This window comes from Bos javanicus, chromosome 22 (assembly GCF_032452875.1).
Source record: "Bos javanicus breed banteng chromosome 22, ARS-OSU_banteng_1.0, whole genome shotgun sequence".
In the NCBI taxonomy this organism is placed as follows: Eukaryota; Metazoa; Chordata; class Mammalia; order Artiodactyla; family Bovidae; genus Bos; species Bos javanicus.
The window spans coordinates 50,653,624-50,667,474 of NC_083889.1; the positions used below are offsets into that span (position 1 = coordinate 50,653,624).

Below are 13,851 nucleotides of genomic sequence, written 5' to 3' on the forward strand. Positions count from 1 at the left end.
TAGACTGCAGCCTACCAGGCTCCTCCGTCCATGGGATGTTCTAGGCAAGAGTACTAGAGTGGCTTGCCATTGCCTTCTCCAGTAATGTTTATATAAAGCCCTTATTTCCTTTCTTTTTCACCTTACCATGCAGCATGCCAGAGCTTAGTTTCCCGTGAGCACGTGCTAAAGTCGCTTCAGTTGTGTCCAGCTCTTCGTAACCCCATGGACTATAGCCCACCAAGCTCCTCTGTCCAGGGGATTCTCCAGGCAAGAATACAGGAGTGGGTTGCCATGCCCTCCTCCAAGGGATCTTCCCAACCCAGGAATCAAATCTGTATCTCTTACGTCTCCTGCATTGGCAGGTGGGTTCTTTACCACTAGTAGCACTTGGGAAGCCCCTTAGGTCCCCGACCAGGGATCACACCTGTGTCCCCTGCATTGGCAGCATGAAGTCTTAACCACTGGACCACCAGGAAAGTCCCCAAAGCCCTTATTTCTTAGAAATATACACTGAAACATTGATGATGAAATGTTTGAATATCTGGAAGACGCTCCCATTGAAGATGCTTTAAGCAGAGTAAGGGAGATAGATAAACTTGATCAGCTGTGAGTTGATGATGGCTGTGGCTAGGCAATGGGAACATGGCAGTTCATTAACTTATTTTCTCTACTTTTACGTATGTGTGTTTGAAATTTTCCATAATATAAAAAACTTTAAATAAAATAGACTTTCTCTCCCTAAAAAATCCATAGCTTTTTTTTTTTTTTTGGACCTATGGCATCTTATCAGTCTTACCAAGGCTACAAATAGCTATATTATCAAAACTGCCCCTGTCTCCCAGGCAAGAAATGCAAAAATGGCTTCCCTCTTAGGGTGAGTTTTTGACAACATCACCATCCAGATATTGGGGTCACTTTAGCACAAACTCCATGACATGTCCTGCATGAGAATCCAGTGGCCTAACATAATCTCTAAATGATAAAGGCCCATTATTTCTAAACCTAATAATTGTATCCTTTCTTTCTGGCCTTACAAATTAATCCCAGATTTTTCTAGAGCCTGACTGTTAGCTGATATAGTATAACAAGTCTGGCTAATCTCAGACCAGAGATACTTTGCCTGACAAACCTAGTTATTCGTTCATTAACTTATCTTCGAGATATAATTATGGCAAACCTATCTTGAGAAAGGAACTCTGGGTATGGTTCTTAGGGCAGCCTCGCCTACCTTCCCACAAATGCCCAGGCTCTCTGTGCCCAGCTGCACTGGGCTCAAGATGTCTCCCTGACATATGGTCTGGAAGTGAGTGACAGCTCAGCACTGATCACTGATTTCAACGGGGTAACAAGGAGGAGCCTTATCTGGCTTGCCACAGTTTTTCACACCCCTGCACTCAGCCCCAGTCTCTGCCTGGGTAGACCACGTGCCTCATGTCATTTCTTCCTCTCTCTACCTCTTAGGGCCACCTCCCTTACTTTCCCAAGGAGACCTGAGATTCTCCTTCTTTTGAAGCCTGGCTCTGCCTCTCTACTCTTCTCACTTGACAACCCTTATATAAGCATTACCTACTAGAATGCTCCTCAGACACTGAGCTGCCTACGGTGTCACTCCTAGGATCCTTCCGTATTCTCCAAGAGCTCTTCAAGAGCTTTCTGATCAACCAGACTGTGAGGTGCTAGAGGCCAGGGGAGCATTGTATATACTTCCAGAACCTCCACAAAGCCCAGCACAGTGCTTGCTCTTGATACTGGCAAATATACCTTGCTTGATTGACTAAAGATCAGTTTGCAAATGTCAAAGCTCTGCAAGTCCACAGAGCTGGTGTCGATTAACCACATCGCCACTGGTCTACATGGCTTCTTTTTTTTTTTTTTTTTTTGCCAGTAAACAACTTAGTCTTTTATTTGCCCAAGGCCAGCTGTTGCAGGCATTGAGGCCCCTAGACTTCCAGAAGGGATGGGGGTGGGGGAGTCACCCTGCGTCCCAGGTGCTGCCTGCCCCATCCTGCTTCCTGCAGGAGATGGGAGAGTAGAGAAAGTGTGCCCTTGCACCATCAAGTATCTCAATTGTGTGTGTGTGTGTCAGTCGCTCAGTCGTATCTGACTCTTGCGACCCCATGGACTGTAGCTCACCAGGCTCCTCTGTCCAAGGGATTCTCCAGGCAAGAGTACTGGAGAGGGTTGCCATTTCCTTCTCCATACATGGCTTCTTTGTGCAATTTTTTTAAGGTGCTTTCTGGAGTACTGATAAAGTTTCTCTTGAACTGGTTTGTGTACAGGTAAAAATCCCATCAACTCAGGACCTTCACTGAACATCAGCCATTCAGCCATAAAATGAACTGAATGAATGAATAACTGAAAGGTGCCCCTTCCTGCAGGAAGATGCAGCCCACACCAAGGCATAGAACTTGGAGCCTGAGACAGAGTTCAGCCTTCTCTGATCTGGCACTCCTCAGGGAAGGCACAACCTATGTAACTGCGCATGTGACCCTGGGACCAGGAGCAGAGAGCCCTGCCCTGACAGACTCTCTGATGCCCAAAGTGCCATATCATCCAAACAGGTTAAGAGGCAGCACTATGGGTGTGGCGGACTGCTACTCACAGGGTTCTAGCCGAGCTCTTCAGCCTCAAATGGTGAAGCTGGCCCCTCACAGGGCCCAAGCCAGCTCAGTATTAGGAGGAAAAGACTAATTCAGCCTGAGGTGACAAGGGGTAATACAGCAACAGGAAAGAGCCAGGAGTCCAGTCCCCAACAGCTTCAGTTCCATTCCCCTCTGGGGTCAATAAAATGATTTTCCCCTTACCTGGCCCTCCACCTATTTCTATTCACCATGTAATTCCCCCAAATTCACAAGCGGGCTTGAAACTATGCCAATGCTCTTTCCCAAATGCCCAGAGGCACATGCCACAGGGCTTTTTCTCCATCAATGGGCCAATCTGTTCAGCAGCATCTCAGAACAGAACATGCTAAATTTGGCATTAGGTACCTGAGACGCTGGGTGAGAGGAAGTGAAGCTATACGGATGCTGAAGGAGAGACATATCATGGAGCTGCGGCTTGGCTGAGGTGCCCAGACAAGCGAATATCAGCTGGAAGAGTAAACCCCATGTCCTAAGGACCTCCAATCCCCAGCTTTGGTGACAAATAGCCAGCTCACCCTCTGAGCTTGATAGCTATAGGACCATAGCTAAACAGGCCCGTGTATATGCACTGCCTACAGCCAAGAGCAAAATTACGTGACAGCTAAATCCAGCAGGAGCCCATGATTCCCTACCCCACAGTGGTTCATGGGTCTGCCCTGTAGTAGAACACGTAGACAGGGTAGAAATGAAATACTGAAAAGGAATATGAATAGACACTAGCCTCTTCCTGTCTCTTTGAGATGTCCAAGTCTTTCCAAATTTTCATATGCTTGGCTCTGCAACATCAGATAAACGATAAGCAGAGTAGCCTGCTTGGTTACCAGAAGGGAAATGTCGAGTTTCCCATATAGAGAACTCCCAATAACAAGCTGTTTTCCCACACAGCTATAGAGGCTTTCCCTTGAAGGGAGTGCTCTAAAGCCTGAGTGAGCCTCCCTTGAGCTAAAACTCAAAGAGCAGCTCAACACGCAGCAAAATGGACAGTATTTGCAGTGCTAAGAACTGCATGCTCTACAACTGCATTACCAAAAAGGCTAACGTAAAATGGGCAAATCCTCCCTCTAAAAGGGATGGTCACAAGCTGGCTTGTCTGAGGCAGGTTTCAGGCTACCAAGCGCTTTTCATTACCGTTAATTGTCTAAGAAACAATTTCTGAGAAAACAAGCCCATGAGAGGCATAGTTGGGCAGCTGAAGAACCAAAAATTATGCTCCCTTACAGTTTGTGGGACACACAGAAAAACCAAGGCAACATTTATCAGCAGACTCACGTGGACCCCAAGCACACCCCAGCTTCGCTACTCCCCGGGTCTATCTGCTGTGAAGATAACGCCTTCCATTTTATTTTGTCGTCTCTTAGGTTTCCTGAGTTTTCAGTCGACTGATTTATTATATATTGGTATTTCCTTCCACTGCATTTACTGCCACTTAATTGTTTATAGGACCATCACATGCATTTTAAACAGCTGGTTTCATAGTATTTGATCAGATATCAAATACTGTTTGTTTTGACATGTTCTGTTTAAAACATGTCACTGATTTGAGGTGGGACTCTAGATCATGAGGCAACAGAACATATTTGGTTCTAGATGATTCAACAGCATTTTTGCTTCACCCCAAAGTGTTTCACTAAACCATGGTGAAAGCACATGACCCTGTTAGTACTGTTGAGCCTAAATAAGTGCCTTTTGGTGTCCAGTTCCCCTCCTCCAAAGATTTTAGCTACTAAATGCCTGAGGAAAGCGAATGACCAAGTTCATGGTTCAACTATTTCCACATCTTTCTGCTCCTCACAGTGACACTTATCTTTCCTGACAGCCACTCCCATTGTGCTCTTTCCTCGGCCCAACACAATGGACACAGGCAGATAGCAGCAGACAGGGAGGACGTTTTCCATCCCATTGCTCCCCAGTGCAGAGGGACCAGGCTGAGGTTACATAAGCCCCTCCTTAGCCCAGCATTGGGGTGAAGAGAATTTGGGGTTCGTGACGAAGTCACCGTCTGCAGGCCCGGACTGACCCTGTGCTCAGCATCGTGCTTTATACTAAGGCAGGGCGGCTATAAAGGGAGGGCCGCGTCCCGCGACCACCCTCCCTCATGCCACCTCCTCAAACCATCTGGGTTCAAAGTGCGGCCGGACGTCCGACCTCGCTGTCCAGACTAGACCGCAGGGTCGTGGGCCCCAGCACTGGCCTCCGCCTCAGGCTACACACTCCCGTGCCCTCCTGCCCCCGCCCCAGGGAGCTGTGCCGCGCGCTTACCTGCCCGGGCCACCCCCAGGCCCGGGGCCTGGACCCGCTGGTCCGGCGGTCGCCCGCGCCCCGCCTGTCGCCGGGAGCTGTCCTCCGCCTGCCAGTGCTGAAGGCGGCTTCCCGGCACCGGGGCCCGGGCCGGGGCCGGAGCCTCCGGGCGGCAGCGGCCCGTCGCCAGCGCCGCCCTCCAGGCTGGCCTCGTTGCCCATGGCGGGCAGGCGGGCGGGCGGGGTCGGGGTCGCACTGGGCCCGGGCCGGCGGCTCCCGGGCGACTCTCACACGCTCCGCTCCGCCGCCGCCGCCGCCGCCATCTCCCAGCTCGGCTAGCGCCGCCGCCTGCCACTGCGCATGCGCGGCTCGCGTGCCCCTCTCTGCACACGCCCCCCCCCCCCCGCCACCTCCACGCGTGCGCGCGCTCCCGCCGGCCTCTGAAGACTTTAGTCCACGAGCCTGAAGCTGGATCGCCGGGATACAGCCGCCGGCGCCGGCGCATGCGCCCTCCGAAGCCGACGCGGCCGGCGGGTACTACCAGGCGTGTGCCGCGAAGGTTGGTAGGAGCGTCCCGCCTAACCAGGATTGGAGGGACATGGACAACGAGATGGGTCCGTGGGGGCGTCACTCCGTGCCCTGTCCTGGAGTCAGTGGCGCTTTCTGACTCGGGGAACTTGGGCGTGGGAGCTCTCATTTGGGTAACTTCCACGTCCCAGCTTTTGGCAGACTTTGTGGGAACTGGCCTCAGAGAGGGGACGCCGAGTGTGGTGTTAAAGGATGTTTAAGATTTGGAAACGCTAATGAACGAAGAGTTTTCAGAGGCGCAATGTCATGGAAGGATGGAGATTTTAAAGGATGCTGAGATATGGGGCTGGTTATGAGGAGTCGGACACGACTGAGCGACTTCACTTTCACTTTTCACTTTCATGAAATGGCAACCCACTCCAGTGTTCTTGCCTGGAGAATCCCAGGGACGGGGGAGCCTGGTGGGCTGTCGTCTATGGGGTCGCACAGAGTCAGACATGACTGAAGAGACTTAGCAGCAGCAGCAGCAGCATGAGGTTCTCAAAGGCTAGCTGGGGAGTGAAGACGTTATACAAGTGGCACGGTGCAACCATCTGGGATTCAGGTCCAGGCTTAGTCCCGGGAGATGGGAACCTCAAAAAGTGTCCCTGTGAAAGGTGGACGGTGTGTCAGGGTTGGCCTGAAGCCAGATGGAATGCTGCCTCAGTAGGCCCTGGAACAGTGACCTTGGGGATGGGTAGTGGGGAGAGTTGATACTTCTTGGAAATTTTGAACTGTGGTTCCCATGGACTGTCAGATGAAGGACTGCAGGCTGCCTCTGCATGGACCTGAGAGCTTACCAATTACTTTTCCCGTACCTCACTTTTACAGACTTCAGTGTTTGCATACTACTCTGACTTCTCGCTTCTCACACAAACCTGGGTTTTCCTGAGGGAGATTATTCCTTAAAAGATATTCCAAACTATTCCTGGCTTCATAAATCATAGCTGTGTAGAGGAACTTAAGTAAACTTGGACCTATTTTACAAACTCATCTAATTCTCCTAATGATGGAAGTGAAAAGTGAAAGTGTTAGTTGCTCAGTCATGTCCAACTCTTTGTGACCCATGGACTGTAGCGTGCCAGGCTCCTCTGCCCATAGGATTCTCCAGGCAAGAATACTGGAGTGGGTTGCCATACCCCACTTCATCCCCTTCTCCAGGGGATCTTCCCAACCCAAGGACTGAACCCAGGTCTCCTGCTTTGCAGGCAGATTCTTTACTGTCTGAACCACCAGGGAAACCTAATGATGGAGAATATATCAAATGGGATGTCAGCAGTTCTAACCTGACCTGGAATAATCCAGGGATCCCTATGAACTGATAACCAGATGGACAGACCTTAGCTGGGCCTTCCCACGCACACTGATCCGCTCCCTATGACCTCTCAGATGGAGTTTCCATGAAGCCTGGATTGCTGACTTGACTACCTGACTCTGACTGCCTGGAATAACGAGAGCCTCTCTGCCCATGTTATGATGATCTTCACTGTGTTTCCTCCTATGTTTCAATCATCTTTGTGTCTGGTGAGTATGTGTATCTAGGCTCCTCAAGGATCCACACCTCAGCCCTGCCACTTCCCAGATGGGACCTTGGCAACTGACTTAAACTCACCAAGCCTCCATGTCCTAACCTGCAAAGTTATAATACTAGCCCCCTCTAATGTGAGGGATTGTGAGAGTGGAGTGGCTGATACAAATAAAACACAAGAACAAGGGCCTGGTGTACACATAACCAAATTTATTATTAGTTGTTTCTCTGGTGGATGGTCTGGGATTTGGAGATTTTGTGCCACACCTTTTCTCCCGGGAAAGAACATGAACACAGGCACTATGAGCAGGCCAGTGACCTGACCTTGGTCTGACCCAGGCCCTTCCGGCTTCACAGACACAAGTCAGTGTGGGCTAGACTGCTTGAAAGTAGGGGAGAAAAGGATGTTTGTTTTTGTAAAAGCCATAAGAGCTATGGCTTCCCATAGATTTAAATCAACATGCCCCTGGTTCCAGTGGGGGTAATTAGCCCTACCTGGGCAGTGGACCTGGGGAGTTGCCCTCGTCAGAGTCGATTGTTGGCTGTTAGCAGACCTCCAGGGTCTCTGCTACCTTGGTAACAAAGAACACAGTGCAGTGGAGACCTGGAAGTGTGAGTTAGTGGTTCCCCTGTCCTCCTTTCCAACTGTCAATCTCACTTCCTCCGAGAAACATCCACAGGAACATGCCTGCTGTGTCCCCATCCATCCCTCACATTTGGCCCAGGGACTCCTGCTGACCAAGGGATGGTGCTGGTCTCTGGTGGTTTGGGGCTCTGACTCAGTCTCTGGTTTTTATTCACTGTTCCAGGAGTTCTTTCCTTCCTTCTGACTTAGTAGGGGCTCTTCAAGAGCAGGACATTGTCTAGCTTGTCCTATTCCCTGGGCTGGCCTTCAGCAGGGCTTCGGGGTTGCTGGTTGGGCTGAGTTCTCTAGGCAGCTCCAGGCATTTCTCTCACTGGCACTTCCAAGGGCTTCACCAACCACCAGGCTAAAAGGACCCCAGAGGGACCTTTGAATTTAGCTCCTGCATCACTGCACATGGGTTATTCACTTCATGAATAACAGGGACGGTGCTGAGGTTGTGCCCAAAGTGTCTCCTGCTGGAGGAGTCATAGATGAGCTACCTATACTAACTAGAAGAATTCACTAGGTTTGACTTCATGACAAGTGAATGCACAAATCTCTAAGTTTATACAAACCAGCAGTTGGGATGTCTGGTACCATTTCCTCCTGGATTCAGCTGCTGCCCAGCCAGAGACAGGATGGACCTGGAGCCCCTACAGAAGTTTCCAAGCCCCCTAAACTTCACTTGCCAAAGGTATTTTCTTCCCACTTCGATGTGACATATGACCCACAGCAGTCGTTTTGGAGAAAGCCCAGATAGGAGGAGAATCAGTCTACATGCCAAAATAGAACTGATGGATGGACACACGTCCACTGATTTCTCCAGCCTGTTCTCTCAAACACTCATAAAAGACCAGAAGGAAAATGTAACTGGGGGGAAAAAACATCTATCCAGGTAGAAAAAGGCCTATTCAGAGCCAGCTTGCTGCTGGAGTTTGTGGAAATGATTAGTCATTGGGAGGCAAATCTTGAAAGCATGAAGAGATGCAAAGCCTTGGGACCTGCACCTGGATGCCAGCTGGGCCATGGGTGAGGCACCATGCAGGCGAGCCTAGGCACAGGAGGGGCAGTGTGCAAACTCTGAGGCTTTCCTGCTTCCCCACAGAGCCCAGTTTACCCCAGGCCGCTACTTTCAGCATGGTGACCTCCACAGGGAGGCTCAGGAGTCAAAGATGAAGATGCCGACAGTGGTGACAAGGAATGACAAACTTTGCCAGCAAGAAGGGGAGGCAGAGAGCATGGAGGTGGGAGGGAATGAGGATGGGTGGCTGAGGACAGTTCTGGATGGCATGGTGCCACAGGCTGTGGACTGTTCCTGAAAGACTGGGAGAGCCAGCTCCTGGGGTCTCCTGACCTCTCTGCTCTTCTGTTTTGTTGTAGTGCTGCTGAGGCCTGTCTCACCTCCCAGGGAGAAGCCACTCAGGAAACTGGATCCCTGTCTGCATTCCTCCACCGGGATGGAAAAACAGAACTGAAGAGGAAGGAAGGAAGGAAGCGCGAAGAAACAGAAGGTTTCCCTCCTGGCTGAGGTTTGTCAGCACCACCCACCAACATGAGCAATAAGGCAGCTCCCCAAGCAAGCGGCAGGCTGATATGAGGCTACAAATGAGAAACTCGATGGATCTGTGTCCTGCTCAGCAGCCCATCCGGGCTGGCCAGGACACTTTTGCCTGTGTACTAGGTTCTTCAGATGAGCCATGCCTTGGGTAGAGTAGGAAAAGGGAGCAAAACTGAAAGGTATAGAACTTGCTGGAGGCCTTGTCTGCCTAATTCCTTTCCTGTTGCACTATGCGAATCTTTACTTGCATTCTGTGAAAAGATCCAGGGGAAAAAAAAATGATCAGAAATGTTTATCACCAACCTAGCCCCACCGCCCATGCAGTGCTCCCGAGAAAGCTCATTAAGCTCCATTGCTATTAGAGTTATGTGCTTCCAAAGGCTTGTTGTGACAAGAAAAAAATAACGAAGACATGCTTTCTCCAAGTTGTAAGTGCCCAAGTCAAAACACGCTGCTTTTCCTTGTCCCTCTGCCTTCCCTCAGACAAGCCTCCAGGCTGGCTTTGTGGATCTCATTCATGCATACCCGCATACTCATCCTCCTTCAGCCAGTGCCAAGCCAGTATTTACTCAGTACCAGGCCCAGTGAAGACTAAGGGACCTTCCCTCAAGGAGTTCAGTTTGCAGAATGGGAGAGACAAGCACATAAACGGTTTCCTGTAAACTATAGAAAATACTATCTCAATCCCCATTGCAATCCTTCCCACTAGGATTCTAGTTTCCATGGAGTTGCCTCCACCTACCTCTGTCCCACAGGTGAGGAGGTAAAGGGTGGGGAACAGACCCAGGTGGCAAGTCATGTCTCTATGCCCTCTCCTGATGAGCCCATGTGCCTAGTCCCAGCAACAGAGGTTCAGACATGACTTGGACAGGACACTTCACGGGAAAGGGACAGTTAGCTCAGCCCCTTCATCAGACTCAGTTCCACAGTCTTCAGGGAAGTCTTTTAAAGGGAACCCTATCTCGTGAGACTCTGTGGCTCTCCTACTGCAAATCCAAGCCCATTACTGAGAATTACCCTTTACCACCAGGGATTTCATGGGACATAGCTATGCTCTGCACTGAGCTTTGCCTTTTCCTGGTCAGAGTGGATTAACATAGGGTTGGTTTGTCCAGGAAGCTTTCAGGAGTCACTGGAACAGTTCCTGCCTTCCAGGAAAAATAGAAAAGTGCAGGTCAGTGAAACAAAACCCTTTTGACAAGTAGAAAGGTCCACAGTCCCTTAGGCCTCTTCCAGGATGGATGATTTCAATTTCACTAAATTCAATGTAGTTAAATTTAAATTTCAGTTCAGTTTGGCACTTTCGAGCCCTAGGACAAAGACAGCATCACACTAGGCCCCAGGGATGCAGCAGAAACTAAGACCGTTGAGCCCACACTACCCTCACTGAAGCTGCAGTCTCCAAGTCTGGCCTTTGCCTGCTGCTCAAACCAGGCCCTGATTCTGGAGGCCCTGACGGCTGGCCCTCTGTGCAGGGACTGCTGGTATCCCCGTAGCCCTGAGTGTGGCCAAAGCAGACTCGACCAGGCGAGGGCTGAAGTCACATGCAGGTCTCCCCAGATTCTGGGGTGGGGAGCAGCAGGTGTCAGTTGTACAGAAGCATCTGGGTTACCACCGCTAGTTATGTACTGATAACTCCCCCAGTTGGCAGACCCGGCATGGGCATCAGCTCTCCCAGGTGGTAGCCTTTCTGACCAGAAGCTAATAATGCAGTCTGAGGAATTCCTAGTAAGGCTGAACAAGAGACAGCCTCCACTTGCCACTGAGCCTTCCCTCCCCCAGTCTCTGCTCATTTCAACCAAGCCCTCCCCCTCAGCCCCAGATCTGCTCCAGATATCTTCCTGGGGCTCACGGGGTAGCTGTGTCCCTCTCTTAGCCCTACCTGGCCCAAGGCCTCTCTGAGGAGAGACCTGGGACACAGGGCTGGCCTCGGGAGGCACAGTGGCTGCTGAGTCAGAGCCACTGGGGTCACAGCGCATGCTCCTCCATCTCTCATTTGCACTCTAATCGCTGTAGTGGACATAGGGATGCAGAGCTGGCCTCCCCACTACACACATGTACACCTTGTGCTCCTCAAACAAGAGGAGGACTCCACCCTCTTCCGCATCCACCAAGCCCAGGCACGTGTTCCCTGAGGGCGAGTGCATTCAGGACCAAGCTGGTCCTCTCCCCCAGGCACACCCAGGGACAAGCTGCTGCCACCTCCCACAGGACCTCCCCACCCCTGCCATTGTGGGCTGGAGCCAGCCCCTTTCCTCACCTTTCTTTCTCCTGACCTTGTGCAACAGAGGTGCCAAGGGAAATAGGGTGTGATCCCTGAAAAAGGAGCAAACTGACTTGGCCCAATTCCCAGCCATTTTGGCAAATCCCAAACCTGGGCTTTGCCCTCTATGACCTGGGGCTGCAACGCCACGAGGAGGACACAAGACAAGAGTACCCTCGGGGTTAGGCCCTACCTATGGCCTTAGCCCTCCTCAAGACCTCAGTCCAGTCCCTGGCCGTCTTGGCCCCGCCCTAGGCGGGGTTCCACCCTCCCACAGCCAGCCTCTCCCAGCTCCCAGACTCTCCCCGGACCAGCTGTGACTTAACCCCGCCCACAGTCTGTTTGCCCATTGCTATCAGGCTTACTCCAGCCTGTGGCGCCACCTCCTGGGAGCCAGTGGACACTGTCCCTCCTCTTTGGCCCAGAGGGCCTGGCAGTTGGCTCTCTGCGGGGCTCACACGGGACACACCTAAATCACTACCAAGGTCGAGAGCTGCCCCTCTGACCGCCCAGAAACCACCCAGGGACACCTCCTGGACACACGGAGTCTTCACAGGGACACAAATAGACCAACTTCGCCCCATCTCAGCTGTGATTCTAGGGTCACCACCACCGAAACTGAGGGCAGAGCGGCTAGCGAGGGCCCCAGTGGCCAGGCCTCCATCTGCCTGCAGGTGCAGGAGCGCCCCACTCCCAGCGGATGGAAACCCTCACTTTGAATCTCTTGCCTACCTTCTCTGGGTCTGCTAGCCTCCTCATAAGGAAAAGGGGGCCCCTATCTCCTGGGGTGAGGGGACGGGGCTTCAGATAATTTGTTGCTGCTCTACCATAGGAACAAAATTTTACAATCTGGGGGAAAAAAAAAACCCTACTTAGAATTGAATCTGTTTTGCACTGGCCACAGTACCTGGACCTTGCCTTCAAGATGGTGGATTGAGAAGGGAAGCATAGCAGGAAGTGTTAGCTTAAAAACTTTAACTGGTCTGTATTTTTAAGATACAGTAATAGAGAGAAATGAAGCGCACCTTTGAAAGGTGAGTGGGGCCTGAGTGGGGCTTTCCATGCTTTAGAGGAGCCAGAGAAAGGTCTCTTGTAGACTTTTCTGCCTGTGAGGAGCAAGGTGAGTCACGGGGAGCCTCCAATCCTCACCAAAGTGGTGATGTTCTAGACAAGGCTGGCTCTTAGGAGCTCTTAGACACCCTAGTATTCTGCAGCCAACGCCAGGACGCAGGCCTGGCCTGAGGCACTGCCTTTACACCGGGAGAGATGGAAGAGTCTTCTAGCCTTGCTTAGATTCCCTGCCCTTTCTAGAGACAGATGCACTGGGGGTGACTTGTTATCCCGACTCCACCCCACGGTTCCCAGGATTTCTCAGAATCCCTTGGAGACCAGCACCGTCCTATCTCACAGATGGGGAAGCCAGGCCTGACGGATCCTGGGAACTTGCCCTGGGTCAGAGGCAGAGGGGAAGGCAGATTTCTGCAGGTCAGACAGCTCCCTCTCCCTTACTATATCCTTTTTTTTTCCTGCCTCTGCCCTACACCACCCGCTCTAGCTTGAAAAAAAAATGTGAGTAGATGGTCCCTGTCCCCACCAAGGTGAAGCCATGGAGATCTGGCAGGAGTGCGGTGGGGTAGGGCCCCGCCAGGCCAAGATCAGACATCCCTAAAGGAGAGAAAGGCAGGGCTGAGGCAGGAGAAACTTGTGGGTTCTCCAGCGCCCACCCCACTATCTTACTGTTCTTGGCTGAAACCAGAAATCCCTTTCCTCGAGTTCAAGAGTGAGTCCACTTAATCCAGTGGCTTTAGGTTAAACATTAAGCAGAACTTCCTGAGGCCAAGAGAGCAAAGGGCAGGGTCATTTCCTAGGTCCCTGCTGCTGGGTCCTGGGGTGAGGTATATGTGTGTCTGAACTCTTTCCTGGGGACAGCTTTTCCTGGAATTTATCAGTGTGGTATTTAGTATGAGGCACTGGTGGCTCAGAAGGTAAAGAATCTGCCTGCAGTGCAGGAGACCTGGGTTTAGTCCCTGAGTTGGGAAAATCCCCTGGAGAAGGAAATGGCAACCCACTCCAGTATTCTTGCCTGGACAGTTCCATGGATGGAGGAGCCTGGCGGGCTACATTCCCTAGGGTCACAGAGTCGGACACAACTAAGCAACTAACACTTTCACTTTCCTCCTCCAAGTAGTTGTCTGACCTTCAACTCCCTGCTCTGGGACTGAGTTCTAGCTGCAACATACGACCAGTCTCAGCACTGGGTCTTGAAGGTTCTGAGCAGAGCAGCAGCCTGGGGGCTGTAGGTGGTGAGGGCCCTGTGGCGGTGGGAGTGAGCCCAGAAGGGGCACCAGTTGTTCCGTGACCAATGGCCCCTGATCCTGCCTCTGAAACACAGCTGCTGTATCCCCTGCCTCCCACGCCTTGGGCAGTGTCCTCAGACAACCGGGCCCT

At 51.6% G+C, this 13,851-nt stretch overlaps 1 protein-coding gene and 1 long non-coding RNA gene across 2 annotated transcripts in view; one reads left to right on the forward strand and one right to left on the reverse strand.

Moving 5' to 3' along the window:
• The window catches only part of BSN (bassoon presynaptic cytomatrix protein), a 78,867-nt gene extending 73,591 nt beyond the window's left edge, over nucleotides 1-5,276 (reverse strand). The window contains exon 1 of the mRNA XM_061396870.1: nucleotides 4,884-5,276. Within this exon, the coding sequence (XP_061252854.1) occupies nucleotides 4,884-5,083 (200 nt within the window). The 5' untranslated portion in view covers nucleotides 5,084-5,276. The remainder of the gene's footprint in view (nucleotides 1-4,883) is intronic.
• Nucleotides 5,277-5,370: 94 nt separating this feature from the next.
• The window catches only part of LOC133235409 (uncharacterized), a 9,143-nt gene continuing 662 nt past the window's right edge, over nucleotides 5,371-13,851 (forward strand). Inside the window, exons 1-3 of the long non-coding RNA XR_009732544.1 lie at nucleotides 5,371-5,563; nucleotides 6,819-6,953; nucleotides 8,963-9,111. This is a non-coding gene — a long non-coding RNA (uncharacterized LOC133235409). The remainder of the gene's footprint in view (nucleotides 5,564-6,818; nucleotides 6,954-8,962; nucleotides 9,112-13,851) is intronic.